This window comes from Nomia melanderi, chromosome 8 (assembly GCF_051020985.1).
Source record: "Nomia melanderi isolate GNS246 chromosome 8, iyNomMela1, whole genome shotgun sequence".
Taxonomy (NCBI): domain Eukaryota; kingdom Metazoa; phylum Arthropoda; class Insecta; order Hymenoptera; family Halictidae; genus Nomia; species Nomia melanderi.
The window spans coordinates 11,765,660-11,793,170 of NC_135006.1; the positions used below are offsets into that span (position 1 = coordinate 11,765,660).

Below are 27,511 nucleotides of genomic sequence, written 5' to 3' on the forward strand. Positions count from 1 at the left end.
CATACCAATTAAATTACTAAACAACAATCGACAACAATACACACAGGTACTAATTAAAAAAATAAAGAAACAAACCTAATACACGTGTTCATAAATTGGTTTTCTTCTTATCCAATGAAAGTGATTGGAGTATTGTTATGACCAATCAGTAACCTTCGACATTTACTACAAAAATGTAGTGGTGTATAAAGCCATGCGTCGTTAGAAGTTTATAAACTATAAAGGTGATTAATACAAATTTATGTAGAAAATTCAGTGAAATGAGTGACATTAGATAACTGTAAATATACTTTTGCGCAAATGCGTAGTCAAACATTATGTTAATTGTGTTATTCATATCACAGTACTTAATTTCTAAGCTTAACACTCACGGCACTTGAATTAACTTAGGTTATGTTGTGAACAGTGAGAGATTAATAAGTCAACATGGAAAATCAAAACGGTACAGCTGTTAAAAGTAATAATCCTGCTCCTACAGTTGAGCAGATTAATGCTGATCGAATAACTCAGGTACTTTTCAATAAATATGTTATTTTATTGTATATTACTGCAAGAGTATTAACATTGTATTTTTCTTGCAGCTTGCAAATAAATATTGGGCACCTCATACAACAGATTCGCATCTCCCTTTCAATCCTCAAATAGTAGAGGACATTTATGTGCAAGAAATATGTGCATCGAAGTTCTCTATTCGAAGAATCATGATGTTAGAATTCAGTCAATATTTAGAGAACTTTTTATGGCCAAATTATAATGCAAGCAATGCAACTCGTGCTCATACCATGTCCATTGTTGTTATGGTCAATGAAAAATTTCGTGAACGTGTTCAGGTTTGGGAAGCGTTTGAGAAGAATCCAGAACATTTCCCAGAGTTCTTCCAAAATGTTTTAGAAGCCTGTCTTGAAGATAGTATAATGGATTTTGATTTAAAAGAACAGACAGCTCTGATTGTATTTTTGAATCATTGTTTTAATTCTATGGAAGTATTATTAGTTCGAGAAGAAGTAAAAAGATTAGTCTCGTTGTCCATGTGGATCTCACTACAACAAGGTCGTAGAGAATTAGAATTTAGAAAATATCCAAAGTGGAGAAAATATTGGAAAATTTTAAGGAAAAAAGACAATCCAGAACTTAAAGAGAAGTTGGAATGGGAGAGGAAATTTCTACATAGATTAATGATCAAATTTATGACAATTTTGGAAACAATTTCGGAAGAAGGTAAAGCATTTAGAACTTGACATCTCTACATAGTGGAATAGTAGTAGTTGTTTACTGTATTCAACAGCTATTGTATTCAGCTATGTACAATTTAAGTTAATATTTTATTGAACTATTTCAATTGATTACTTATTTTTTAACAGGACCACTTTTACCAGATAAAGTACGGTACTGTGAAAGATTCCTTGAACTAGTAATAGATTTGGAAGCTCTGTTACCAACTAGGCGTTTCTTCAATACTGTGATGGACGATTGTCATTTGGTAGTGCGGTGTCAGTTATCAAAGTTATTAGACCGTCCTGAAGGTGGATTATTTGGACAGGTAAGTTACATTATGTTTTTTTTTAGAAATAAAAACAAATGTAAATGACAGAAGGATGTACTTTATAAGAGATGATGCATTGTTTGTACAAAAGTTACATACCTATACAATATAAATACTACATGAATTATTTTGAATCATAAGAGTGTTAAGATGATAATATTATTATTAGATTTTATAATAATATTTGTGAATTGTTACGTATGTGTATTTTATATTATGAATTTATTATTTTCATAATAAGTGCACAGTTCCATAAGGCAAAGACATTTTTCTTTTAAGGCACATACCACCATAAACAGTAAAGTTTTAAAGTAACTGAAAAGTTCATTATATCATATTTTGTTTAAATGATTCTATTTCGTCAATTTCTTTAACTCTACAGATAAATATTATATACAACATCATAATCTACTCTGTTGTCATTTACATTAGAACAACATTGTCTATTTTGATAGATCACTTGGTCATTTAGATCATTGTATACTTAATACTGTTTACATGACCTATGATATGTTTTGTTTTATACTCGTATGACGCGAGATGTGAATGATTTTAGAATCACGTACAGTGACTTACAAAAAGCAGAACAACTGATATTTTTTATCGATTTGGAAACATAAAGAAACCGTTAAGCAAAATTCATATTTAAATTAATTTCATTTAATAATTATTATTAAACGAGAGTCGAGTGTTCTGTTTTTTGTAATATATTTTGTATACTTCAAGAGACACGTTTAGTTTTAACTAAACTTTTTCCTCGTTTTAACCGCCGAACATGAGAAACGAAATTAAACGGGTCTCAATATCCCGCGTTAATGGCAGTCATTTCTTCCCCCCAGTCAAGACCGTCGATATTTTCCACCGAGTTGCAACAGTTACATGTTTTACTTAGCAAAAATGTAACTCGTTTCTGCCCGAAAACGCAAACGTATAGTATTGATATTGCCTGTAGCAAATTAATGACGATATGACAATATACGAGCGCGTCGTAATTGAGTCGTGAAAATAACAATGACAGCCAACCGACGCTCATCAAAGCGAATAGAAAAACGAACATTCTGAAACTGTACTTCATTTTGTGGTGAATTCGACCGTACGTGCTCATTCGTTTGATCCTGTTTGCCGTGGTCAATGCAAAACTTAGGTCGACCAATATCGTAAGGGCGATTGATGTAAATAAGACAGAGACACCGAGCCAACCGATTGTTTCTTGAGGTGGATAAACACTCCCGCCAATCGTGGGTCTGCTGGTCTCTAAAGCGAAGTGTGCGAAGATCGCAGTACCCGCTATACAAACCGTTGATCCCCAAACGTACGACGAATAGTAACAATATTTCCTGCCATCAGTGACTCTTAAGAACACATTCCGTGAGCGGAAGGTACTCCATACGTAATAACCCAACGCATTGAGCCAGAAAAATGCAGCTAGTAGTGAGACATACATTACAGTATCTGAAAAATACGTAAACATTGGAAGCATAACTCATGCGTGATACAGGTATACACATAGTCCCCATGTAACACGTTAATTACATTTTTAAAATTTGTTTTATATGAAACAAAAATGTAGTACAAAATGTGGAACTAAGTTGTTACATATATTAACCCTTTGTACTCTGAAGTTTTTCACTAGAAATATTTGAACATTTTCCGATGAGATAAAGATGATATTTTGTGAAACTAACTTGATGAGAAATCACATGTATATTGAGGAACAAAGCTATTTTATTTCAATATTTCTCAAATTAATGAATTATACAAGGTATAATGTTAAATACCAAATTTTATAGTTTTACTGTATGAAATCAAGTGGTGAGTGTGAGTCACCTCTCTAGTGCAAAGGGTTAACAGATAAAAACAAATCAGTGTTATTATTTAACACTGATTAATTTAGTAGTTTCAATAAATACCATCTTAAGATATTTATAAAATATAACTAACACTAGATTCATGGACATTTATTGTACAGTTTATTCTATTCTCAGAAAGATTGATGTTCGTCCGTTTATATTTAGGAAATGAAATGTTTAAAAATGTATCATTAGGAACCATAATCACGTAATTGAGTCAATGAAAATCGACCCAAGCATTTACCAAATAATGTTTATAAAATTCAGTATGAATCAAATTGGCGCGTTCCGTCTAGTGTTAATTCCGCGAACGCATCTCTTAGTACTAACAACGTGTTACACGGGGATTCCCCTATGCGTACATGTCAAAGCTAAAAATATTTCATATCTCGTACCGGCGACCATGAAACTAATGTGATTGCCGAATTCGGTGAATATTCGTACCGCGGAAGCGCACTGACCGGCAATGAGGCACAGAGTCATGCTGGTTATCATGTTCCCCACGAGATCACGCAACTGCGGCAGAACAAAATAGACCACTGCGACGACCAGGTAGCTAGCTATCGATATCGCGTGGAAAGCAGGATCAATGGCATGTTTCATCAAATAATTCGTGTCGGTCCATCCAATGACTACATCGGGTACGCATATCATAGCGTACGTGACCACCAATCGGTCCCTGCTCAAAACCACCTTATCAGCGCAGTAGTGTCCGAACGAGTAATCATAATGAATCGACACTGTATTGAAGTCATCCTCGTCGGCCAGGCTAACCGGTCCGTAGCCGTAAACACCTCCATTTTCATTAGACCGTTTACTCAAATCAGTGGTATAATGACGCAGCACGCCGGTGGTCAATATCGCCAATCGATCCTCGCGCGAGTCGTACACGACCCATTGATGCTCGTTCGACTGACACTTTGGCCGGCCGATTTTCAATTCATAGTTAGGCTCGACCTGTCTGCTCCTCGAGATACCGTTCACCTTCTCCTCGACGAATTCCGGCTGCCATCGCGTCTCGTTCGTCTCCGTCAATGGCGTGCACGTGTCGTCTACGAGCACCTCCTCAGGCTCGCAACACTTCGCGATGCTGATCAAGCTTGTCTTAACGTCGGCGGAGGCGACCGCTGTCATCCGCGGATCATTTATGCCGAGTGAACTGATCGCGATCACAAGCACCACGCTCGCGAGACAATGCATGTCATCGAATCGGCACCTTTCGCGTTCCTACCGCACACGTTCCGCGCATTGGGTCGCGCGTTTCAAAACCACTCTCTCTTTCTCTATTCGCGGCCCCCCCGGGACCCTTTTACCATTTACTGATCGATTTCGTGACGGCCACGGGCTACCTCGAGAGCGGTAGATTCACTTATTCATTGCGACGCGACCAACGGACTTCCCGTGTGTTCATCGCCATACCTGCCAATGCCGCCAGCGGGTTGCCCGCCTAGCAAGACCTACCCCTGCCCATACCCGGCCGCCATCGCATCCATTCCCAATCCCATTCTCTGTTGCACTGTCTTTTTGCTCCCCTCTCCTCTCGTTCTCTGTCTCTCTTTCTCTTTCCCGCGCTCTCTCCATCCCTCCTTTTCTCGTTGTTTCTTGCTCGCCGACGTAGTTGTTTCCTCTCTTTCTCCGCTACTCCTTCCGAGGATGTCTCATCATCAGTTCCCCTACCTCGAGCGTGTCTCCAGCGACTCGTCCTCACCTTTTTCGTTTACTTTGCGCCAATCTGTGTTGTCTCCCTATTGGTTACCGACCAATGAGTCGGGATTCTTGACTCTTCTCAGGTAACTTTGGCTCGTATAGTTTGCCTGCGTTGCAGAGTCAATGAATGGTTTTAGAATCGTGTACATTTAATTCGCTCGGGGAGAGAGTGTGTTCATGAGTGAATGAATAGTATGGTTATTTTAAGGCAAGCGGAGACCGGATAAGCACATAATATGAAACTCGAGCCGAGCGAGGAGACGTTAAACAGGATTACGTCTGTGCTTGGAAGGAAAGCGGCGCGAACGGCGTTGTTGTGTTCGTGGTCGATGAGTCGCGTTTCGAATGACGGATAATGATAAATCATGAACGGTAAATGAATTTTTACTTATTTCAATTAACACGTTAAGCGCCGTGTCGGTCATCGATTGACGGTTCCGAATTATTTGAAAACAGTTGAAAATGGTTGACACTTTCAATGCCACGGGGGTCACCGGTGACCCCCAAGCAAATCGAATTATTATAGTTCACTCAGTTAAATTATGATTATTTGGAAAAACTTGTATATTGTAAATAATGCTACCTAATGCGGCGATGTTCAGCTAGACGAACATGCAATAATAATAATGCAATTCAATCGGATTGATTTAATATTATATTTTTTCAATTTGGGTATTTTGCTCAATGAAATCAATTTTTGCTCAATTATGATTTATTTCATAACTATGATGGATGCAATTATTTCATCATTAATAATTGATTAGGAAATGAAAATAATGTTATGCTTATTCCACGCCTACGTTTGCCCCAAAGGTTAACGATTGATAAGAGAAAAGTAACATTCAATTTATTTCCAGAAACAATAAATAACAGATTTCTCAAATTCAGTTTAAAATATTCTTCGCGAGTTTGACACGATAATTAATAATTATTCCTGCTTTCTTTTCCTACAAAAGAATAACTCTAACGGTCAAGATTTTCGTGGCGCATAACTTGTTAAACTACGGGTATCTGTAGACACAGATCATTGCATTCATTGATTTATGAGATTCATGAGTAAATGTCAGTATCGCAGCTAGATGTTTCCATTTTTCGCGGGAGAAGGTGAACAACTGTATTCATCATTATGAAAGTTTTTATTTTGCGTACGATTTAAATACGTGTCGTTCGCAATCCAATGATAATAATTGTTTGCTAATTATGGATAGTTTAATATATTTATTTCTGTTGGTAGTTTGTCAAAAGGGGCCCTGTTTTTCGATTGTTAGGTTAGGATTCTTAACGTCTAGAAAACTGTTCCTAAATAACATAGTACTTACACTTGAAATATATGTACGCGATTGGAAATATATTGTACTTAAACGACGATGAATTTTAGATTATATACATTCACAACGAAATCGGCCGTAACATGTCACGTTCTCGGCAAAAATCAAAGTAGCACTACCTAATCACACATGTGTTGCAAATATGTCCCAATGATTCGTCGCCGATTTTTTATTTACATACGATTACGCAGCAAATCATTCACGTGCATGTTATGTGATTAATTTGTCCTTGAAACATCTCGTTTCTTATTTCTTTATTTCTCGGCTTCTCGATTAGTCATTGACAAAATCATCTATCACAAAAAAAAATCGGACGCTAATGAATATTCTCTAGATAAACTATTTTGAACTCGGTCATATCATTTAACGTATTAATTCTATAAAAACTTGAGACAACACTAAAACAAACCAGATTACTGATCAATGTACGGTCGATTTCAGATATTACTACCGAGAATGGTAAAAATTTCAACTTGCACGAATAATTAACGAGTCACATTTGTTTTACTATATTACTACTGTTTCGCACTAAAACGAACTAGTTACAAATCAACGTAAAGTCGATGTTAAATATTACTACCGAGAATGGTAAAAATTTCAACTTGCACGAGTAATTAACAAAGTCACATTTGTTTGAAGTCGAGTATAACGAAAGATCCATAGGTTTATTCACTTTATTTACAATGAAACAAAACCTCCAACAGATTGAACGAATCTCTGTTGGATTACAGTGTTAACGAATTATCGTCGACGTTGGCGATCGCTCGCAGCACTCCTGTTTCCTCGATCGAAAACGAAGTCGCGAGATAAATTTGTTCATAACAAATTCAAAAATATCCGCGGAATTGCATCGCGAGTGCGTCGATCGTCTGCAAGATTATTTAAATACACTTGAATATTTACAATGTTATAAAAACGTATATACAGTTAGGAAGAAAAGTATTGGCGCATGGCTCTTCATTATAGAAACGCATATAAATCGAAGAAAAAACCCAGGATTAGGTTAATTCTTTTTATTAATTATAACTATTAGGTTTATAGTTTGAGAATATTACAAATATATTTATACTAATTTATTGCAAAACAGAAAAGAATAATGAAATGCAATATATATATAGATTTGGAATATTCTCAAACTATAAACCTAATAGTTATAATTAATAAAAAGAATTAACCTAGTCCTGGGTTTTTTCTTCGATTTATATGCGTTTCTATAACGAAGAGTCAGGTGTGCCAATACTTTTGTTCCTAACTGTACATGCATCGTCTAATCTCAAGACTCATAATCATTTTCCTTTACAAGAAATTCAAACTCCCACGACCGGCGCGTAAACTAATAATCGAATTTTTAAATACGTTTCCAGAAGAAGCCAGAACGATGGAGAGCATTGTTGCTTATGGATTCGTTCCGGACGGTTTTCTTTCCCAAATGAAATCGTTAACACGTTGAGCGCCACGAAAATCTTGCCCATTTTTCTATACAGTTATCCTTCTTAGCAAAGAGAAGTAGCAACAGTTATTCACTATTTGACGTTACGATCTTTCCAGTACACTGTTATCAACTTGTTAACACGTTGAATGTGATGGGGGTCACCGGTGACCTCAACCAAATCGAATCACTATAATTCATTCGACTAAACGATGATTATTTGAAAACTTTTCTATTCAACAATTCGGACCTGCAATAATAGCAACGCAATTCAATTACATAAGTTGATATTCCATTATTTTCATTTTCAGCTTCCAAATTGCTGAAGAACAATTACAAGAACAAACTTGATTTTAGATAAAAATATTTAGTAACATACGTAGCTAGATCATAGTGTAATACGACTAATATAATATTGAATCATTAATAATTATTTTCAATATCATTTGCCTTTGTTATTAAAGGATAAGTATTACTATCCAAAACGCTAGAAATTCTCGTGGCAGTCGATGTGTTAAACATTTTGATTCGACATCGATTACTTTGCACGTGATAATTGTTTTCAAGTAACTCCGGAGCATCAGTCGTCGGTGACTGACATACCATTTAACGTGTTAATCACCGATCTACAAACTCCGTTCCCTAGCTGATCGTGAGTCACGTTTCTACCCAGAATGTTTCGCGCTGCGACGCGCATCGCGTTACTGAAATATCGATCAGCGACGCGTTGCTGATGCACCGAGCGTCCCACACTGTCGCCCACACAATAGGAACGCATCATCGTTGTGTGGCCGTCGCGAAGCTCCTGCCGGACGTTACTCACGGCAACACGAGCACGCGATTCCCTTCCTCTTCCAGAGCTGTTCCTCTTGTTTCACCCGTTTTCGTTAACCCCTTGCCATACAATGACGAGTGAGACTCGTAACGAAGATTTCTCGATTAACCGTTTGACTGCTGAGGAGCGCTGTCGCTCTTATGTTTCGCCAAAATTGCGAAGAACGTGATTTGCTCTATTTGTAAAAGGGGAATTCACGCGCTTTATATAGCAAACCACTCGTGTAAAGGATCATAAAAAATTACTTGTGTTAATTTGAGCGAATTATAAGTGCTTTTTACTAATTTTATCCACAAAATGAATTGAAACAAATTTAAGTAAATAAATGGTATTTTAAAAATTTTTTGTTGTCACAATGCAATATAAGTGAGTTTATTGTATGAAAAGTGTTTCTCGTTTTTTCCCATACACGCGCAATTAGTGCCGCAGTTTTGGCGTATGTCCGAAAAAATCCGTCAGCAGCCGAACGGTTAATTTAACGAAAACCAATGTTGTTCGTTACCCACGGATCAAAGCGAAAAACTATTTTGCTGTTATCGATGCAGTATCTTCAAATTAAATTTCCGCTTAACCATAATCGGACCACGATGTGACTTCGAGCCACATTTGAACTTTTTGTTTAAATTTGTCTACTATTTCATATTGCATTTCCAACAGTTTTTTTCGGAGGCTTTTAAAATTTGGGCCCTATAAACAGAAGCAATAACATGCTTCCTGGACGCGTCAACTCGACGCCTATGAAATTTCGTAAACCTCATTTGGTAAACGTCGATTTCCATCGACGTAATTACACGGAAAGGTTCGCTAATTATCTGTCTTTAACACTAGAACTACCAGACAGGTCAAAACGATCCATTCCCGATTTCTTCTTTTATAATTATTGAAAAGGCACAGATACTTGTTTGAGAAATTATTAGGGAAACTGATTTAGTAACACATAACTTGACATATAAGCCAATTGAAATCTTAATAACTACACGCTTGTGGCTTTCACAAAGAAATTTTAAAAAGTCAGTTCAAGTCGGACTCGTGGCGATGATTTCGAAAAGAATTTAACAAATGTAAATGTCACTTAATACTTCAAAGTCCGAACTGAATATTATTTTTCTATTATTAATTGCAATGCTTCTGAGTTTTTCTCTTTTTCTACTCAAGTATGAACAATAAAACGTCTCTGAGAACTGAGAAAGAAGTCATAGGGCAAGGGGTTGAACCTTCAATTTCCAAACTCTAACCGAACATAAATTTTCCCAAGATCAATGGAAGAAATCGTACAAGTGCCCGTAAACTTAGCGTCAGCGCGTCGAACGCCGAATGGACTTCACGGTGGGAAATACGGAAAATGAAGAAGATAATAGTTTCGGGAAGGCGTTTCCTAATATTCATTCCGCAAACTTGTCGTTAGCAGTCTCAGGGAAAACCGTCGGAAATTGCTGACTTGTCAGCGGCGAAACAGGGAAACAAAGTTTTTCTGTCTCGTAGAAGGAAGAATAAAAGGACATTGTGTCTCTATTGTTCCAAAGCAATCGCAGCTCCGTTCGTGTACTGAAATAATTGCCGTTCGCGTGAAATGACTGTACGCTGACACAAGCGAGGATGTGTATTCGGCAACATTGGACGCGGTGTTTAATGCACTGTAATAATGCACCGCGAGTCTAACTCGTCATTCTGCGGGAATGGGTTAATCACCGTAACGCTGACTACGCGGACCAGAGAGCCGCGGCGTCCCTCATTAGCGGACCGTGGACTTCGTTCACGGTCGGAATGGGAAGACTCGAGTTGTTAGCCTCGACGCGGTGCATTTAACCTTAGCATCTCCTAAGGGGATGCTCCATGTGGCCGGACACTACAGTCGACCGTGTGTACCTTGAAAGCACTTCAAAGTGCCGCGTTCCCATTGAAATATCCTCACCAGTGGACTTCTATTTTTAACACTATCTCTACCGAGCTGTTGGAATACATTTTCCGAAATGTTCAATTAAAATTCTTCTCCATGTTTAGTCGTATATCCTGAATTGACTTGTCGATTTCTTCAATACCGATCAGGCAATTAACCCATTGCACTCGGAAGTTCCTCGTAAAAAATATTTATTTTTTTACGGGACAAAGACGATATTCTTCGATTTCCATTTTTGACGCTATTTCTATCGAGCTGTCAAAAGACATCTTCGATTTTCCCAGTAACGATTAGAAAATTAACCCTTCGCACTCGGAAGTTCCTCATTAAAAATATTTACCATTTTTTGACGGGACAAAGACGTTATGCATTTTTGATGTTATCGAACAGGTCCGAGCAAGTTGGTCACATCGATGATTCGCGTGAACAACGTTGACCCCTTGCCCTATAATCGGCACAATTACTTTGTTGTTAATGATTTATTAGAAAAGAGAGACAAATTCCAGACATATTCTATCCCTATAGAGTTAGGGTCTATAATAGAATAATCGGTAATAAGAGAATAATATTTAACTCGAATTCAAAAGAATGGAGCAATGTCTGTTTGTTAAACTCTGTTGAACGTATTCACCGCGAGTCCGGCACGTGATCGTAAGGCAAGCGTTTAAAAATCGGGCATCTGCCGTTCTGGAATTCAGGACTTCGATAGCCTCCGTGAATTAACCGACATTTCGCGTTCGAGCTCGACGTGCCTGCCCCCGATCGACGTTTTCGCGACAGAAACGTTCGCCGATCCTTTCCAACCGAAATCGAGAGATTCCGTCATGCTCCGTTCCCGGCAAACAATTTTCGAAAGCGGCTCCGTTGGAACGCGGAAGATTTCGACGTCGCGAAATCGAGGGAACGCGCGCGAGGAAGCCGCGGGTCCCACTTTTACAGCGAAAAGACGTCGGACACTACGGCTAATCGACGTGTCGCGTCGAATCGACTAGAATTGAATGTTCCCGCGCACGTAACTTGCCGGCGGAAATAAAATGGAAAATGATTCGCGCGGATTCATCGCGATGAGTCGGCGGAAACACGCGAGGACGATCCGGATGGCGGGATTGGTCCGACGCGATCGCACGTTCTTCCGTCGCCTCGTCGCGACGACGCGCGGCGGAGATTCTTAAAGGTAAACACAATGGACGATTAATTAGACGGCAGACTTTTATGCGCCCGTCGTGCGCGTTGAATTCTACGGCGAATCGAAATTTCATGCTGGAACCGCCGAAAACACGAGCTTTACGATCCTCCCCTCGAAGTTTCCGCGAAATGCATCCCGTTAACGCGTCGACCGCCACGATGATCTTAGTTAAATTAGCAGATTGTTTCGTTTGCAGCGCCGCGATGGTTATCGGTGACCGGGGCTTCGAAATTACGAGAAAATAATGATTGCTAATAAGATAACCGATGTCGGACACAAATGTTCAGCGGCGTAAATAACTCGATGTAACGTAAGAATTGTGATATCGAGTAATCAACGATTCTTCCTTTTTATCTTCTCGCCGCAGAAAGAACATCGAAAGTATATACGAAACGCCGATGTTTTTCGTGACGTCTTTGAGCAAAACAAGCGATTTCGACGTGGCGGTCAACGTGTTGATTTGAATGCCACTCGTGGAAAAGCGCTCTTCCATGTTTTAATTAGCTTAACAGCGGTTCCAGCGATTTGCATACGCGTTTGCATAAACGATCTGCGGTCCGGCGATCAATGAAACGTTCGAGACTATGAGCGACAACCCTCATAGTACCAGCGACACGGCTTCAACGATTCGACTTACGTTAGAGACTAGGCGAACTGCAGGAGTATTCGATTGTCGCGTGTTATTCTAAGAACGACGTCGCTCCCATGTAACGCGTCGCTCGAATAGAAATCCTATTTTATCGTTACAGCGGTAATTAACGTCTAGTAGTGTCTCTTCGGCTCGTGTACCGAACGAAGAGCGGTGCGTTTCTGTACGTAATCATCCCTCACCCGTTGCCGCACATTTCTCAAATTCTGCCCAGAAACGCAGTTTTCCTTTTAATCATTTGTTCCGACTTCTACAGGTCATCACAAATCGTACACAAAATCATCTTACATGTTATCTAGGTTGTTACATCATTTTTGTTCAATGTACTACTGAAGAGTAAACAAATAAATGTATTAGTGCAGTCCGTAAAATGATCGTTTGCGGCAATGGGCTGAGGAACTTCCCCCCGTAAGGTCACGCTGTTGTCGAACACCGCCGGCGACGAGATTATTCTCGTCTCCTCGTTGCTCTTAATGCTGCAGGACGGTGGGAATAGATACAAGACAATCAGCCGAAGCGCGACGTTATGGGGGGAACGCTTAAAAGTGAATTCCGATGAGTGGTACAGTAGAAATCGATCGTTGCGGTAGACCGTGGTCGAAAACACTTGCGATAGTCTCGTCTACTGTAGCATCCGTTTCTTTTATTTTTCCTCCATTCCGCGGCGCGGGGAATTCCGCGTGACGTTAGTCGTGCTGCGACAGCTCGATCTCCTCGGGCATTACGTCCTCGCACTCCTCGTCCTCGTAGACTGCCCAGGACTTTGGAAAGGCGATGCCGCAAGGTCTCTTTCGTGCCAGCAGCTTCCTCACGCGTTTCCGTGTCGCAACCAGCAACAGGAATATTATGAGTCCTTGTAGCGCGTTCAGGATGTCCGTGGGAATCCTAAGTCGAGAAAGAGGCGCAAGGTTAACCATCCACCGATGTTAACTGCTGTTCCGAATAGTCGAATTTCGAAGCCGGCGAAGGCTGATTCGAATTTTACACGTTCCGTGCTGTACCGTTTCTTTTAGACTTTCGTTCAAGCCGCGTGGGGCGTATACGACCCACACTTTTACAATTAACACTAGAACTACCGACCGCTTAAACCTTCTTTTGAAAATTTCTTTATATAAGTGTGAATTTATTCAGATTTCCATTGGTTTGTAATTTAGTTTAGGTATTCCTAAATCAGCTTAAACATTTCTTAAAGAAGTGTCTGTACTTTTACAGTAATCGTAGAAGACATTTGGAATCGGCCATTTTGACGCGCCCGATAGTTCCAGTGTTAAATAAAGTTAAATAAATGCAGTGTGCGTGATATCAAGACGCCTATATTTGACTGTATAATAAATTTTTAAAAAGTTCTTCGTTTTTCAACGAGAATTCGAAGGAACGCGTTAAAGTTTCACGCTGGAGTTTCTGCATGAATTCGTTCCTCCTCGAAAAGTATTTTGAAATTGAAGATGAATTTTCTTTAAAGAGAGCGTCGAATATTCGGCGGTTACGATCGAGAAAAGGATGCCAGAAATTATTGTTGGAACCGGCTCATCCATGGTCTCGAAAGTAAAATGCTTTCATATTTATGAGTCACGTCAGTGGGGTATTTCGGCAACAAAAAATAACCCACACGAAATGAAAAACATATAAATACCAGATCTCCTTCTTAGGTCCTTCGGCGTAGGACGCCACCTCGAAGATCCACGTGACGCCCATCACGAGGATCAGCTTAATGTAAAGCATACACTTGAACCGGAGCGCCCGTAGCTTGTTCCCATTGTAATCGCTGCATTGATGCCACAGACGCCATCCAGTCATACCCAGATATACGACGTTCAGTATCAGTAGAATCAAAATCGGCCCATAGAAGTACGCCCACATTGCTTTGGGGCCTGGAACATAAACCGGCACCGATATAATCGCGATCCGGTGTACGTTTCCTAGTTTTATCGTTAACTTAAAAATACTTCGGTAAACATCCATTGTAGATCGTACTTTGTGCAATAGTTTTTCTACGTCAAATTTAATACTCCATTTGAATTCAGAATAATATTAGGTGTACCATTTAAAAGACCGATTACAATGATTTTCCTTTTAGAAAGCAAGCAACTTTTATTTGAAATATCTTGCATGCGGTGAATACATATAAAAATTACATATGTCTTTAGAATATGCTACATCAGATAGATAGTTTCAGTAAACTGAATTAATTTTTGAAAACATTTCGCATATCAGCAAGTTATTTCAAACAGAACGATCGTGGAAAGCTTTCTCATGATTATTATGAAAGTTTATAAAACAATGAAACATTATAGTCCAGGTCTATACAGCGCGTAGTCGTGGCCCTGAATAACTGTGCCTCATCTAACTTTCTATTGGTTTTATTTCGCAATTTCTGATATCTTCGATCGCTAATCTACGGTTCCTTGAGGCGGTCACACGTAACCGATCAGAACTATATAACTATAAATTAGGAAGGCCTCTTGCATAAACCTTTCAGCTAGATATCGAGTCGTCTCCCAACTGTATTAGCAAGATCAAGCACATCGGTAGTTTTCGAGTAGTAGACGAACAGTAATCGACTCGTAGGTCTTACCGTTGAACCAGCAGCTCCGCTCCCCGAAACCGGGTTTCAGGTGTGTTCCTTCGATGTTATGGGTCAGCAAGGCTAGTACGAGGAAACAGAGCGAACCACCCCATCCGTAGATGCAGTACGCTATAAACAACGGCTTCTCTCTAACTCGGAAATTCTTGAACCTGTGAAAACGTATTCGTGTGAAATCACTGGACGCGGTTCGTTGAGACGTCCTAACTTTGATTCAGAGTGAACAAGTTTTAGTTGACTACTTACCAAACTGTCCTCCATACGTTGAACGACACGATGTTCAGCCAGAAGAACACAGACATGAATGAGAAGTACAAAAGGAATCCTGAGGAAGAGATAGAATCGTTTAGTCCGTGCTTCGATGTGTTCGCCATGATTAACCTTTTGCACTCGAGAGGTGACTCTCACCACCTGATTTCATACAGTGAAACTATAAACTTTGATATTTAACATTGTACCTTGTACAACTCATCGACTCGAGGAACATTGAAATTAAATAGCTCTGTTCCTCAACGTACGCACGATTTCTTCTCGAGTTAGTTTCACAAAATACCGTCTTTCTCTCGTCAGAAAATGTTTCTAGTAAAAAACCTTCGAGTGCAAAGGGTTAACAGTAACGTAAGCTTGCAGTGCAAACTAGGAGATATCTCGTAGTTGGCAATAAATGGGTTAACCTACAATTGGCCACTAGCGTCCATAGCAGCGACTGTCAAGTTAAAAGTGCACAGGAGGAAGGGGAGACTGTCCACTAGGCTCGGTAGTTACGGCTAAAACTACTTATTAGTAGCTTTTAGTTTAAAACCAACTAATTAGCTGGCGTACAGTGGCTAAAAGGTTAATTTCCTGAATGTTTACGTTGAATCCCTGGGAGGGTCGGCTGCCGTTTCCTGGAAGGATCGAGCATGCAGCCGGTTTTCCTTGCCTCTGTGTACTTTTAGCTTTCCAGCCGTGGCAAAAGACGCGAGAGGCGAACTGTAAGGTATTCATCGAACAGAGTGACGCGTAGGTTTTCACCTAAAGAGATGCATAACTCCTCGTCGCCCTCCTCTTGCGGCCTGAGGTTCTCGATCGACAGAACGATGTAACCGACCGCCAGCGAAGTGACCACCGCCATCATAGCTTTGTCTTGCACCTCCCTCAATTCCGGCAGCACAACGTACACCGCCAGCGTGGCAATCAGAAACGTCGCGGATATGATGCCCAGGATGCAGAACAAAGTTTCCCGCCATATCGACGGGTGATCGCTGTAGGAATCGTTGTCGAAGCACACCAACGCGACGTCGGTGCTCGAGTTTTCCAGCTTCGCTACGCAGAACCTGAATATGAAACAGGGCGGTTCCCCTTGACGCTTGTAAATTCTTTTTTATTCCTAGCCATGTGTTTCAATCCCGAAACGTCCATGACCCATGTATTCTGGGGCGGTCGCGGCACGTGGCAGAATTAACCCTTCGAGGATGAATGTCGACGTATCGGTGAATACAAATTTTGATATTCGATACGTTCCGTGCCGGACTGTTTTGAGACTTTTACAATTAAATGAAATTAAAGAAACGCAGTACGCATGCATTAAGATGCCTATATTTGACTGTACAGTAAATTCGTAATAAGTTCTTCGTTCTTCAATGAGAATTTGTTTTCGGTCTGAACGGAAAATTCAGCAGGGAACGTGTTGAAATGACAAATTCCAAGGGAACGGTTTCATCGGTTAAATATCAAAAGATCAATCTATATTTCCTCGTTCTCTGGCGTTCCAGAGTTTAGCATGTAAATCAGCTTCTTATGCAAAAGGTTCTCGGTGTTTTAAGGAATCCTCGACCGCAAAGGATTGACGTAATTTATTTTTATCGAATTCAATTGCTTCCATGTAAATGGAACGTTCGTGAACGACCGTAATAGGGATTCGTTGGGTACTTGAGTGCGGTGGTTACGGTGTGATCGCTGTATCGCTGTATCTAGTAGATTAACGAATCAGGATTAGATAGTTCTTCCATCGTTCAATATTTAAAAACGGGATGACTCACGGCGACACGAGTATACGTCGATCAAGCAATAAATTTTATGATTGACGTCATAAGCACCGATCACGTCGGAACGACTTGAAGCAGTCCTAATTTTATTATAATTATTGGAAGGTCTGGCGTGTTTTAAAAATGAAAGCATCGGCCCGACGACGTTCATCCGCTTTTATCCGGTATCGGATACCATAAAGTATCCTCGTGACGCACAAGCTTTTCTCCAAGAAAATTTTTGTCTCTCGACAAAATATTTTTGATGTCACGGCTTTAATGTGTTTTTGACGGCGACGGAACGCGACGATGACGAAAGTAGTCTATTCGATAACTCTCATTCCTCGTCACTTATCAACGTAAAGGTTCGATAACTTCACCGTTGGAAGTGGCGTGTAATTTGTATGGATTTTGTAACTGTATTAGAACGAAAGTTATTGAGATTAGATTCAACGTCGTGCAGGACTAAATGAAATTGGATTCATTGGAATTGAAAACATTCGTCGCGTCGGTCACTGTTCTCGAAACAATTATGGAGCAGCGAAATAGGGTCATACCTGTTATTTGTTACATCCGAATTATATCGATTCTTCGATATTGCATCGGTTCTGTATCGCTTCTATTTTTCGGTTTCGAACGAAATGTAGGGAAAGTTATAGAACCGATACGGATCCGATATAATCTTTTTCATTTCTATAAGTTTCCTGTAACTGTTTCGGTCAGAACCGATAGGATAGCTTCAAACAGTTGTTTCCGGAAGTATTTCAATCCGTGGTGAAAGAAGAAGGAAAATCGGTAGCTTACATGTTCGATGGGATCCTGGGGTAACGAAGATCCGCGAGCTGCAGCCAACTCTCGCCATTCTCGCGGATTATAGTGAAATCGTCCTCGATGGCCGGGTCGACCATGAAGCTACCGTACGGGCAATGCAGCCGCGCCCTCGTGTCCGTTGAACAGTTCGAGAACACCAACGATGCCGTGTCGTTCATGCAACAACTCAGTTCTTCGCCGTGGCACGGCCAGATCGTCCACGCCAGCAGACCGATCCATAACAAACCTGAGAAATAGTTGTTTTAACACGTTATTGACCTAGGCCTCTTTGGAAAGTGATGCGAGTCAACCTATACATGCAACGCTACTAGTGTGTACCACGTGTTTCTCTGAAGAAACATTGGAACGAATTAACCCTTTGCACTCGAAAGTTTTTCACTAGAAATATTTGATTATTTTCTTGATGAGATAAAGACGTTACTTTGTGAAACTAGCTTGAGGAACAAAGCTATTTTATTTCAATATTTCTCAAATTGATGCAGTATACAAGGTATAATATTAAATGTCAAACTTTATAGTTTTACCTCTCGAGTGCAAAGGGTTAATAAAATGTATACAACATTTTCAGATGAATGTCGACATCTCGACGAGAGGAAAAATTCATATTTGGAAGACTAAGTCGCAGGCAAATGATTGAATTACTCGGGCAGCAAGAGATTAGCATGTAGTTTCTGTTTTTGCTATTATTTAAGCAATTGATATGTAATTTAGCTTCGTCTGTTGAAGATTTTGTACATTTCAAAGAATCTTCGTATCTGCATGAATACATGAATTTAATGAAAAATCGCGAACGCGTCTTTACCATTGAAATATTTGTGAAATAAAAATTCTGAAGTGAATCAATTCATCTCGTAGTTTTAGTGTTGATTTCGACAACAGTTGTTTAAAGGGATTCAGAGGTCGTTGAATTGTTGGTGATAGAAAAGTCTATCAGAATTTTCAGTGTTTCGTATAATATTACTTATTTTTTCGCAACGAAGGCAAATGATGTTAGAATTAATTATTCACCATTCGGTATTGTAGCTCTTAAGTTACGCTATCATTTAGCTACCTATATAACTAAATATTCCGATTCGACACTAGTTTTCCTCTTGCAGTCGTTTTCAACCAGTTTGGACCAACGTAGTCAGCGAAACCAAAAGATCCATTAAAAGTTCGCAAAATTTCTTATATCTCCCTGTCCCCTGATCTTCCAGATATTAACAAAAGAAAAATCTATAGATCGAAATATTTATTTTCATAAATAAAATGAATCAAAGCTGTCAGACCTCAATTTTCATTCAGAATCGTCGGGCAAGGGGTTAACGATTAAAATCTCAACGCTAACACTACCAGACCGTTCAAAATGACCCATCCCTGATTTCTTGTTTCTGCAGTTGCTCAAAAGGCGATGTTTCTCTGAGAAATTATTAAAGGAATCGATTTAGCGATACGCAAGCTGAATGTCAAATCAATGAAACTCTCAATAAGTGCACCCTCGGAGTTACCATAGAGGAATTTCAAAAAGTCGACTCAACTGCACGGTAGTTTTAGTGTTAAAAACGATTTACTCGAGATCTTACCCGTCCTCGCCATAGCCGACGCAACGCAAAACGATAACCGAGTAATGAACCGCAATCTGACAACGACTTCGCTCTAATCTCCATTAATATACGATCGAGTGACCCGATTGCGATCCGGCGTGATTCACGCGGAGATGAATTGCACTGGCCACGCAATATTCCGTTGAGATTGTCGCAGATTTTGTTGTATGTAAACAAAGATTAGGGATCACACCACGCTACTGGCCGGAGTTTTACGTCGAACCGAACGATGAGTGTGCTCGATGTTGAAACCGTTCGAGGACGGCCGAAAGAACCAGGTGCTCGGTACGGGTGTCGCCTGAACGTCAGCTGATCCCGCGAAAACACCGATTTCTAATGCTTTATCGGGCCTTGATATTGGAATACTCGGTACCACGATAAGCAGTTTCTTTCCTCCCTCTCGACTTTTTCTTTCCTTTCAATTACACAACCGATAAACAGAGGCTTCAGTCTGCGAGGTTTATATATGGGGATCTTATGGGCTTAAAGGCGAACGATTTGATCCTATTAGACTCCTCTTAGATAGCGGTCACTTGCGTACGACCCTTGGCTGAAGAAGCGTAGCGTGCAAGTTGCGACACCATGAACGATCAACCTTAACAGTAAACGTACCGGTCGTCTGACCGGTATTAACCCCTTTGCACTCGAGAGGTGACTCTCGGTCACCATTTGATTCGATATAAGAAAATTACAAAGTGTTACATACAATATTAAGTTTCGTATGATGCATCGGTATGCGAAACATTTATATAAAATAGCTTTGTTTCTTAATTTACGCATGATTTCTCGTAACTTCGCCTCAAATAGTGTCGTCTGTGTTCTCTTCAGAAAGTGTCGAATATTTCTAGTGAAAAGTACGTTATGCTGGAGATGACAATGCAAGTTTGTTACAGAACGTTAGAAATTGTTTGAGAAATTGTTTGTGGAAATTAAATCTTATTATAATAATGAATCAATAAAACAGATATAAAACGTTGCTTTTATTCATCTCCGTGGAAATACAAGTTTACAGGTAATGACGTTGAAAATAAATCGAGTGCAAAGGGTTAACTCTTTGAGAGCGAATGTCTGCATCTCGAAGATGTCAGACTCTCGTGTCCCAGATACAAAATTAGCCACGATCCATTGAATTATTTGAATAACAAAAGATCAAGGTGTGTCTCTGCTTTCCACTGTGTAGCAATTCAGTACATAATTCAGCTGCTGAAAGTGTTGAATATTCGTGAAAGTCCTCGTCCGCGAAGGGTTGAAGTTTCATTGGAAATTCTACGTTCTTAATTTCCTTGATTTAACGGATATCGAATGTAGAAGCTACAATATTCGCGATTTACACGGAGGAACACGTAGTTCTCTAGAAACGCTAGAACAAACGTCCGTGAATCTGTTAACTTCGTGTCGATTCTTATATCGTTCAATCGATCGGTTTTCCAATATTTCCCTTCCCTTTGGTTCACGTTTCCGCCGAGAAAAATTTATCGTCTAACTTGTTTACCTTTACAACCAATCGTTCGACAAGTTACGATAGAAATAGTTTTATATAACCTGCCGGTACGTTTAGCGTTGAACGAACAACACTCGACACAACGCACGATTTCATCGAGGAACTTTTCAATCGAACATTTTATCTCTCGCCTTCCAGTATCGTGTCGGCGTTGAGGCGAAGATTTCAAACGTGGTCGAGAGTAACGATACTAGAACTACCGAGCGATCGAGATGATTTCCCTAAATTTCTCTGCGACAACCGTCAGAGCGCTTTTATTTGGAATTCGACGCCGGCGCTACCCTCGGCAGAGGTGGTACGATGAACGTCGTATACGCCTAACATTTTTTTCGTTGCAATTTTCACGAGAACCACGTGTCAATCGTGCGGTGATCTCGATAGTTGTAGTGTCAAACGATTTCGAAAAACAGTCCAATGATACCGGGAACGAGAACATGGAAATGATTGATAGGGGATCACGGATTCACCGCGAGTCGCTATCAGTTTCCAAGGACGCGAGGTGGAAGAGAAGAGATTTCGCGCGTGATTACGATATCGTGAATGAAAATAACTTCGTAACTCTGCCGTGGACAATAAGCAATGACGACGATGAATAATGATTCAAAGGGACTGCAAACAAACGCTGACGCGATGAAACGGAGATTCCGAGTTCCTTGAATCGTGAGTGACGCGGTATGAAAATAAAAGCGTTTCTATGAAAAAAAGAATATATATATATATATATAAATAAAATATATATATATAAAGTATCCAGATAGATTAACACGTTGCCCGGAGATAAGATATAACCGTTATTGCAGAAAATTGTTTTCATTATCGGGGCACGACTCGGCTTTATTGAGCTAGACACGTTTCAAAGACGGCGAACGAGATCCAACGTTTAACACGTTGACTGCCACGGTGGTTTCGAAGTCATTAAATACAATTACACTAAGGAAACTGATGTTGAATCGGGATATTTAATATAGCTAATAGCTGGATGATAGTGTACTACGAGTACTGCGATACGAAATCATTAATAATTACTTCTAATACCATTCGTCTTTGTTATGAAAGAACATGTATTGCTATGCGAAACGTTAAAAATTCTCCTGGCAGTCAACGGGTTAACATGTTAACCACTTGCTTCGGTTACGGTCCCCGCGACATTTCGAATGCAACGAGTTCGTTTGAAAATTCTTGTCGAGCATAGGACATCCAAGAGCCGTTGATCATCGGAGTAACGTTTCGTGAGGCGTGATTTTCAATGAATATTTTCGCGAAATTCACTTTGTGTTTCCTATACGAAATATATAAATCTCGTGACGGTTACGATTTCGTAGTTTGTATAGACAAAATAGAGTGAAATCAGCAGACGTGTTAATTGGAAGTTATAAATCACGAGACTTCCAGTTACAATTCGCTGAGAGATAACTCTGTCTGTACGAAACACGAAATCACGGTTGCCGTGAAGTTTATATAATACCAACAGAAGACAGAGAGTGAAATTAACAGACACTTTAATTGGAAGTTATAACTCACGAAACTTCCAGTCACAATTTGCGATGCTCGGGGTTGGGTCCTCAACCCTAATCGGACCACGATGTGACTTTTAGTCACATTTGAACTTTTCACTTAAATTCTTTGATTATTTCATGTTGCATTTCCAACAGTTTTTTTCGGCTTTTAAAATTTGGGCCCTATGAACAAAAACGATAACATCTTAATCGTTCCTTTTATTCTCATAAGCGACTGAGAGTCACATCGTGGTATAATTCGTTATAAAAGCGAATCAGTCCGGGCCTGAGTTGGGGCTGGAAGGGCGCAGGCGTTGCTCGCGACTGCGCCCCGTGATCCGCGAGGGTCCTTTTCGCGTTTCGTGGCATGATGTCCTTCCATGCCGGTAGTTTATCCGTAAACTATAGAGTAAACTGGAGTTATAGTGAGTAAAGATCTCACACTGTCCCTCGTCTCTCCAGACGACGAACACCAGAAGCAGGTTACTCGGGGTGAAGAAAAAAAAGTTACAATTTACAAAGATAACTCTATTCTTTCCCTAGGAAGCACAATCTTCGTCGCGATCGTAATTTCGTATTTTGTGTAGGAGAAGCGGAGTTATCCTTGCGTAGATTTCAGGTGGAAGTCATAACATAGTTAAAACGTGTTAAATGCCGGCGGTGTTCCCGTACGGCTGAAAAGGAGGAGAAAGGAAGCTTTTGTTAACAAAGCAGCTGCTGCCGACAGTGGCTTTTTATGCACCTCTCAGCTGGTCAATCGCTGTACGGTACACATGCGCCGGTCTCTTTTTTTCGATTCAGCCAACGCTCACTTGCCAGCTCTTTTATTCCATTCCCCTCTTCCCTCCCCAAGCTAATGATTCAATTCGTTTAATTAGCCCCGTCGCGACGGAGCCTGCGATGTTTTGAACGGGCATGTGCCTCACAACAAAAACGCACGAAGTCATTTCAACGGAGTTCTTGAAATTCCTGACATTCTGATATCTTGAAATTGAGACTTTTGAAATTTTGAAGTTCTTGACATTTCTGACGCTTCGAAGTTCTGAACTTCTTGAAACTTAGACTTTCGAAATTTTGAAGTTTTTGATATTTCTGACGCTTCGAAGTTCTGAACTTCTTGAAACTTAGACTTTCGAAATTTTGAAGTTCTTGACATTTCTGACGCTTCGAAGTTCTGAACTTCTTGAAACTTAGACTTTCGAAATTTTGAAGTTCTTTACATTTCTGACGCTTCGAAGTTCTGAACTTCTTGAAATTTGAATGTTCGCAATTTTGAAGTTTTTGAAGCGGAGTTCTGGGGACAAACTCGCCGCCGGACGATTAAAGTAACGACACAACGGAAGACGCGAAGCATTTTCAGCGGCGTTTCTATTTTGCTTTTGATCGATTAGCGGAGAGGTTACGCCGCCCGCTAATTACACAGACGTCACCGGGTCTGTTCGTGTATTTTCCTGGCGCCGTGTGTGTTTCCCAGTTACAAATTATTCCCGTGAATTTCAAATCCCGCTTAATCAACGCCGTTCCGAACATCTTTTTTTAATAAATCACTTGTTCAATTGAAATTGCGAAGTTCCAAGGAAACGGGTATCATTATCGACTTATCGAATCGAAAAGTTGAAATTATCAGCCGCGGTAGAACGAAAACAAACTGCCAGCATTCCGAATCGCGAATTTTCCGTCTGAATAACCGACGCTAGGCAATAGTGCAGCGGGAAACGTTGATAATCGTGAGTTCATATAAAATGAAACAGCAAACGGATCCTGTCGATAAAACGTTTAACGTACACGCGAGATGCGTTGCGGTTTGTTCAACCATTTTGCGGGTGATATGTAAATACGTCTATCACAACATTATCCGTTATCATTGGCAGCGTTACATTTTTTCCCCTCTGTCACTGACTATTTCAATGAATGACGCCTCCCGTGCTCTCAATTTCATTGTCTCTATTATTGCATCGAAAACGTAGAAATAGGTTTCCTAGTTCCTTTGGATTAACCTGTATTATTTTTACAATTCTTCTTTCCATAAAGTAATATCTTAATGTCTCAAAATATTATCAGTCCACGAGATTTTCTAAAAACAGACGATTATGTAGTCCACTCGTTCGAGGATGACGGTGCAACGTAATTGAATTACTAACAAGTCACTAAAGAAATGTAATAATATAAATATTTCACGTATTTTCCATTAAATTAACACTAGAACTACCAGATGGGTAAAAATGACCAATTCCGAATTTCTTCTTTTAGAATTACTGGAAAGGTACAGATACTTCTCTAAGAAACGATCGAAGAAGCTGATTTGGCAATACCTAAACTGAAATATAAACCAACTGAAATCTTAATGAATTCACGCTTATGGCTTTCCGAAAGAAATGTTCGAAAGACGGTTCAAAGGCTCCAGTGCTAATATAATCGCTCGACTGTGAATCACGGGAAGAAATTGCCTAAAAAGGTCGTGACACGAGAAACTTGATTACATACCAGCACTGATAATGTTCTCTCTTCCTTCACTTTATCTATCGCTCGCTTGTATCTACGATTGCTGTTTGTATTGCCCATCGTCTAACGCGACAACAAGCGTGAACAACGCTGTTCTGTTCCTCATTTTTGTTTCTCTTCTCTTCCCCGCGATTTGCCTGATGCAATTCGCGTTTCGAACGATCGTAAAACGCTCGGATATTTCGGAGCCGATTGCGTGTCTCGGTAACTGGCTCGTCAGGTGTTGAGAATCAACCCTGTCGACATGGAAGTCAATAGAAATACGAGCTGAATCAGAAACTTTCAACGCATCGCAACGTAGTTGAATTCCGTTGAATGCGGAATATTGTTCCCAATCATCTGTAGTCCATCAACACTCGAATTTAACGACTGACTCGAACAGAATCGAACCTTTGTGTCTTGCCGCTATTACAAAGCGGTCTCTCATTTATTAAGATCCTACCACAGAGCGAATACATTCGAATTTGATTTAACGTCAGCACTACTGAACGGTCAAGTCGGCTTTTCAACAATTTTCTGTAGATACGAAGGTGCATTTATCAAGATTCCACTTGACTTGTATTTTAATTCGAAGCTATTTTAAACGGAAGCGTCCTGTTCGGTAATTGTAAAAGAAGAAATCTAACCAAAGAAATTCCAGTGTTATTGCTCAACATTTTGCATCTTGTTCAAAGTAAATCACGTTACTTTCGCGTGTGTTCCTATTGAAAATCTTAAGACACAACGTGCGGGAAAGTAGGGATTTTTTCGTCAGTTTTATTTTCACTTTGTGAAGACGATCGGTTGCGTCCATTGAAATATTGTAACTACGAAGATTGTTACGAAAACAAACATCGGTCGTGAACGTGTCGGAGCGCCATGTTTGCGCTTTATCGTTTCACTTCAGTAGTTTTTCAGTCGTCGAGATAAAAATACATCTGAACCTCGATTTACGCGGGCTTTCTTCACGCGAGCCTCCCTTTTACGCGGGCAAATTGGAACACTACGACGTAGTTTTTACGCGCGATCTGAATTTAGTAACAGCGAGTAAAATATACTTCTCTTTTCTAAAATGTCATTATTATTATTTCCTGAACTGTGTGAAATAAATGCGTATTTCTGAAACTTACACCAGCTTTTCTCTTCGATATTTTCTTTTCTCTTGGGCTCTATTCACGCGATTTTCGTTCGCGCAAAACGAATCCACGTGGAACGGATTTCCGCGTAAATCGAGGTGTACCGGTACGAAGCAAGAAAGACGAACAATTCGTGGGTCCGAATCGATGCGAGGACACCAGTTGCATGGAATACTAATGCCTGACCGTTGGCGTCGACGACGGTTAATCCTTCGCAGACGAAGAAATTGAATAAAAACAGACGAAGAAAGAAAAAAACTATGTGCTGATCTCTCGTTATATAACGCTAAACGGTATTAGACAGGTAAGAATGAGCCATTCTTAATTTCTTCATTTCGCGACTGTTAAAAAGATTGCAGACGTTTCTCCGAGAAAATATTGAAGAATTTGATTCAGCAATACGCAAATTGAATTGTAAATCAGTTAAAGTCTCGACAGACGCACCTTTGGATTTGCTATAGAGAAATTTAGGTTCACCGTTAAACGCACTGATCTTCGTTCATTTCGATCTTCGAAATCAGTAGTTTAAAAGCAGACAACTGCGCCAATCGAGATCGACCGTAACGTTTACCGGACAATGTTTATAAAATTCGATACGACTCAAATTCACTCGTTCCGCACGCCTAATGTTCAGTATACAAGTCACGTGCTCGCAACTGCGGGTTCTAAACGCGGAAACTTGATGTCCTCGGTATGGCGACGTTCGCCGTCAAAGGGTTAAAGTGTCCGTTACGAGAATCCCCGTTCCTCGTAAACGAAAGCAAGAGAAACCTGCGATCTACGAGATCGTTTACGCACCTCTGGCTGGCAATGTGCCGCCGGTGTACTTGTGGTAGCTCACGTCTAACAGCATTATTTTTCGTTTCTCGTTACCGCATCTCTTCTTGGCCCGAAACTGGTTCTACGCAGGTAGGATCGGCTCGTCCTTCCGTCGAGGATCCACGAAATCTAGGTAGATCGTTCGGTAACAACGACACACCGGTCCCTCTTCGACTCGAAACGTTATTCAATACGACAGAATATCCGATAGTAAATAATATTCGATATCGAACTGCGATTCACATTTCTGTCCACGTGATCCCGAGTGAAGAATATCAAACGAACCGTTCGGGTACCATTGGTTCTGACGAATGCCAATGAAACGTTGGTCGTTTACATAGTCTCGAGAATCCGCAGATTTTTCGACGATCGTCGATCGTGATCTTTGAACCGTGACCCGCGAGCGAGGGGTTGTTCGTCGGTCGCGTTCGATCGAGAGAAGAACGGCGCGCCGGTAACATCAACGACGGTACAAACAGTGAAAGAGAGTTGACAGACGAAGCAACGCGTCGCACGTTCAGGCTTCACACTGGAATGTTTGCCAGCCGCGAGACTTTTCGTTTCATAGTACGATACTCTCCCACTGCCGCGTGTTGCGACCGGACTCTCAAACAACGGCGCGCGGCGCGGCGCGGCGCGCAGTCGACTGA

General features: G+C 40.4%; 3 protein-coding genes across 5 annotated transcripts in view; 1 reads left to right on the plus strand and 2 right to left on the minus strand.

Moving 5' to 3' along the window:
• The first annotated feature begins 144 nt into the window (after window positions 1-144).
• Window positions 145-27,511, plus strand: part of LOC116427401 (RNA helicase aquarius) — a 38,029-nt gene continuing 10,662 nt past the window's right edge. The window contains exons 1-4 of one of the 2 annotated variants that reach the window (XM_031977692.2): window positions 145-224; window positions 391-510; window positions 582-1,218; window positions 1,362-1,540. In XM_031977692.2, coding sequence (XP_031833552.2) covers window positions 427-510; window positions 582-1,218; window positions 1,362-1,540 — 900 coding nt within the window. In that variant the 5' untranslated portion in view covers window positions 145-224; window positions 391-426. The remainder of the gene's footprint in view (window positions 225-390; window positions 511-581; window positions 1,219-1,361; window positions 1,541-27,511) is intronic. The other variant, XM_031977693.2, reaches the window with a different exon arrangement.
• mthl5 (G-protein coupled receptor Mth-like 5) lies at window positions 1,584-4,863 on the minus strand. The gene is made up of 2 exons (XM_031977699.2): window positions 3,789-4,863; window positions 1,584-2,995 (listed from the first exon to the last, which is right to left on the minus strand). The coding sequence occupies exons 1-2, from the start codon at window positions 4,591-4,593 to the stop codon at window positions 2,343-2,345; spliced, it is 1,458 nt and encodes a 485-aa protein (XP_031833559.1). The 5' UTR covers window positions 4,594-4,863; the 3' UTR covers window positions 1,584-2,342.
• LOC116427406 (G-protein coupled receptor Mth2) lies at window positions 5,931-27,494 on the minus strand. 2 transcript variants are annotated; one of them, XM_031977700.2, is made up of 7 exons: window positions 26,841-27,494; window positions 17,819-18,071; window positions 16,023-16,324; window positions 15,255-15,333; window positions 15,000-15,160; window positions 14,058-14,295; window positions 5,931-13,309 (listed from the first exon to the last, which is right to left on the minus strand). In XM_031977700.2, exons 1-7 carry the CDS (start codon window positions 26,893-26,895, stop codon window positions 13,111-13,113), a joined length of 1,287 nt encoding a protein of 428 aa, XP_031833560.1. In that variant the 5' UTR covers window positions 26,896-27,494; the 3' UTR covers window positions 5,931-13,110. The 2 variants fall into 2 exon arrangements, with proteins under 2 accessions (XP_031833560.1, XP_076225813.1); XM_076369698.1 differs by lacking the exon at window positions 26,841-27,494 and adding an exon at window positions 19,408-19,448 and having other exon boundaries at window positions 7,057-13,309.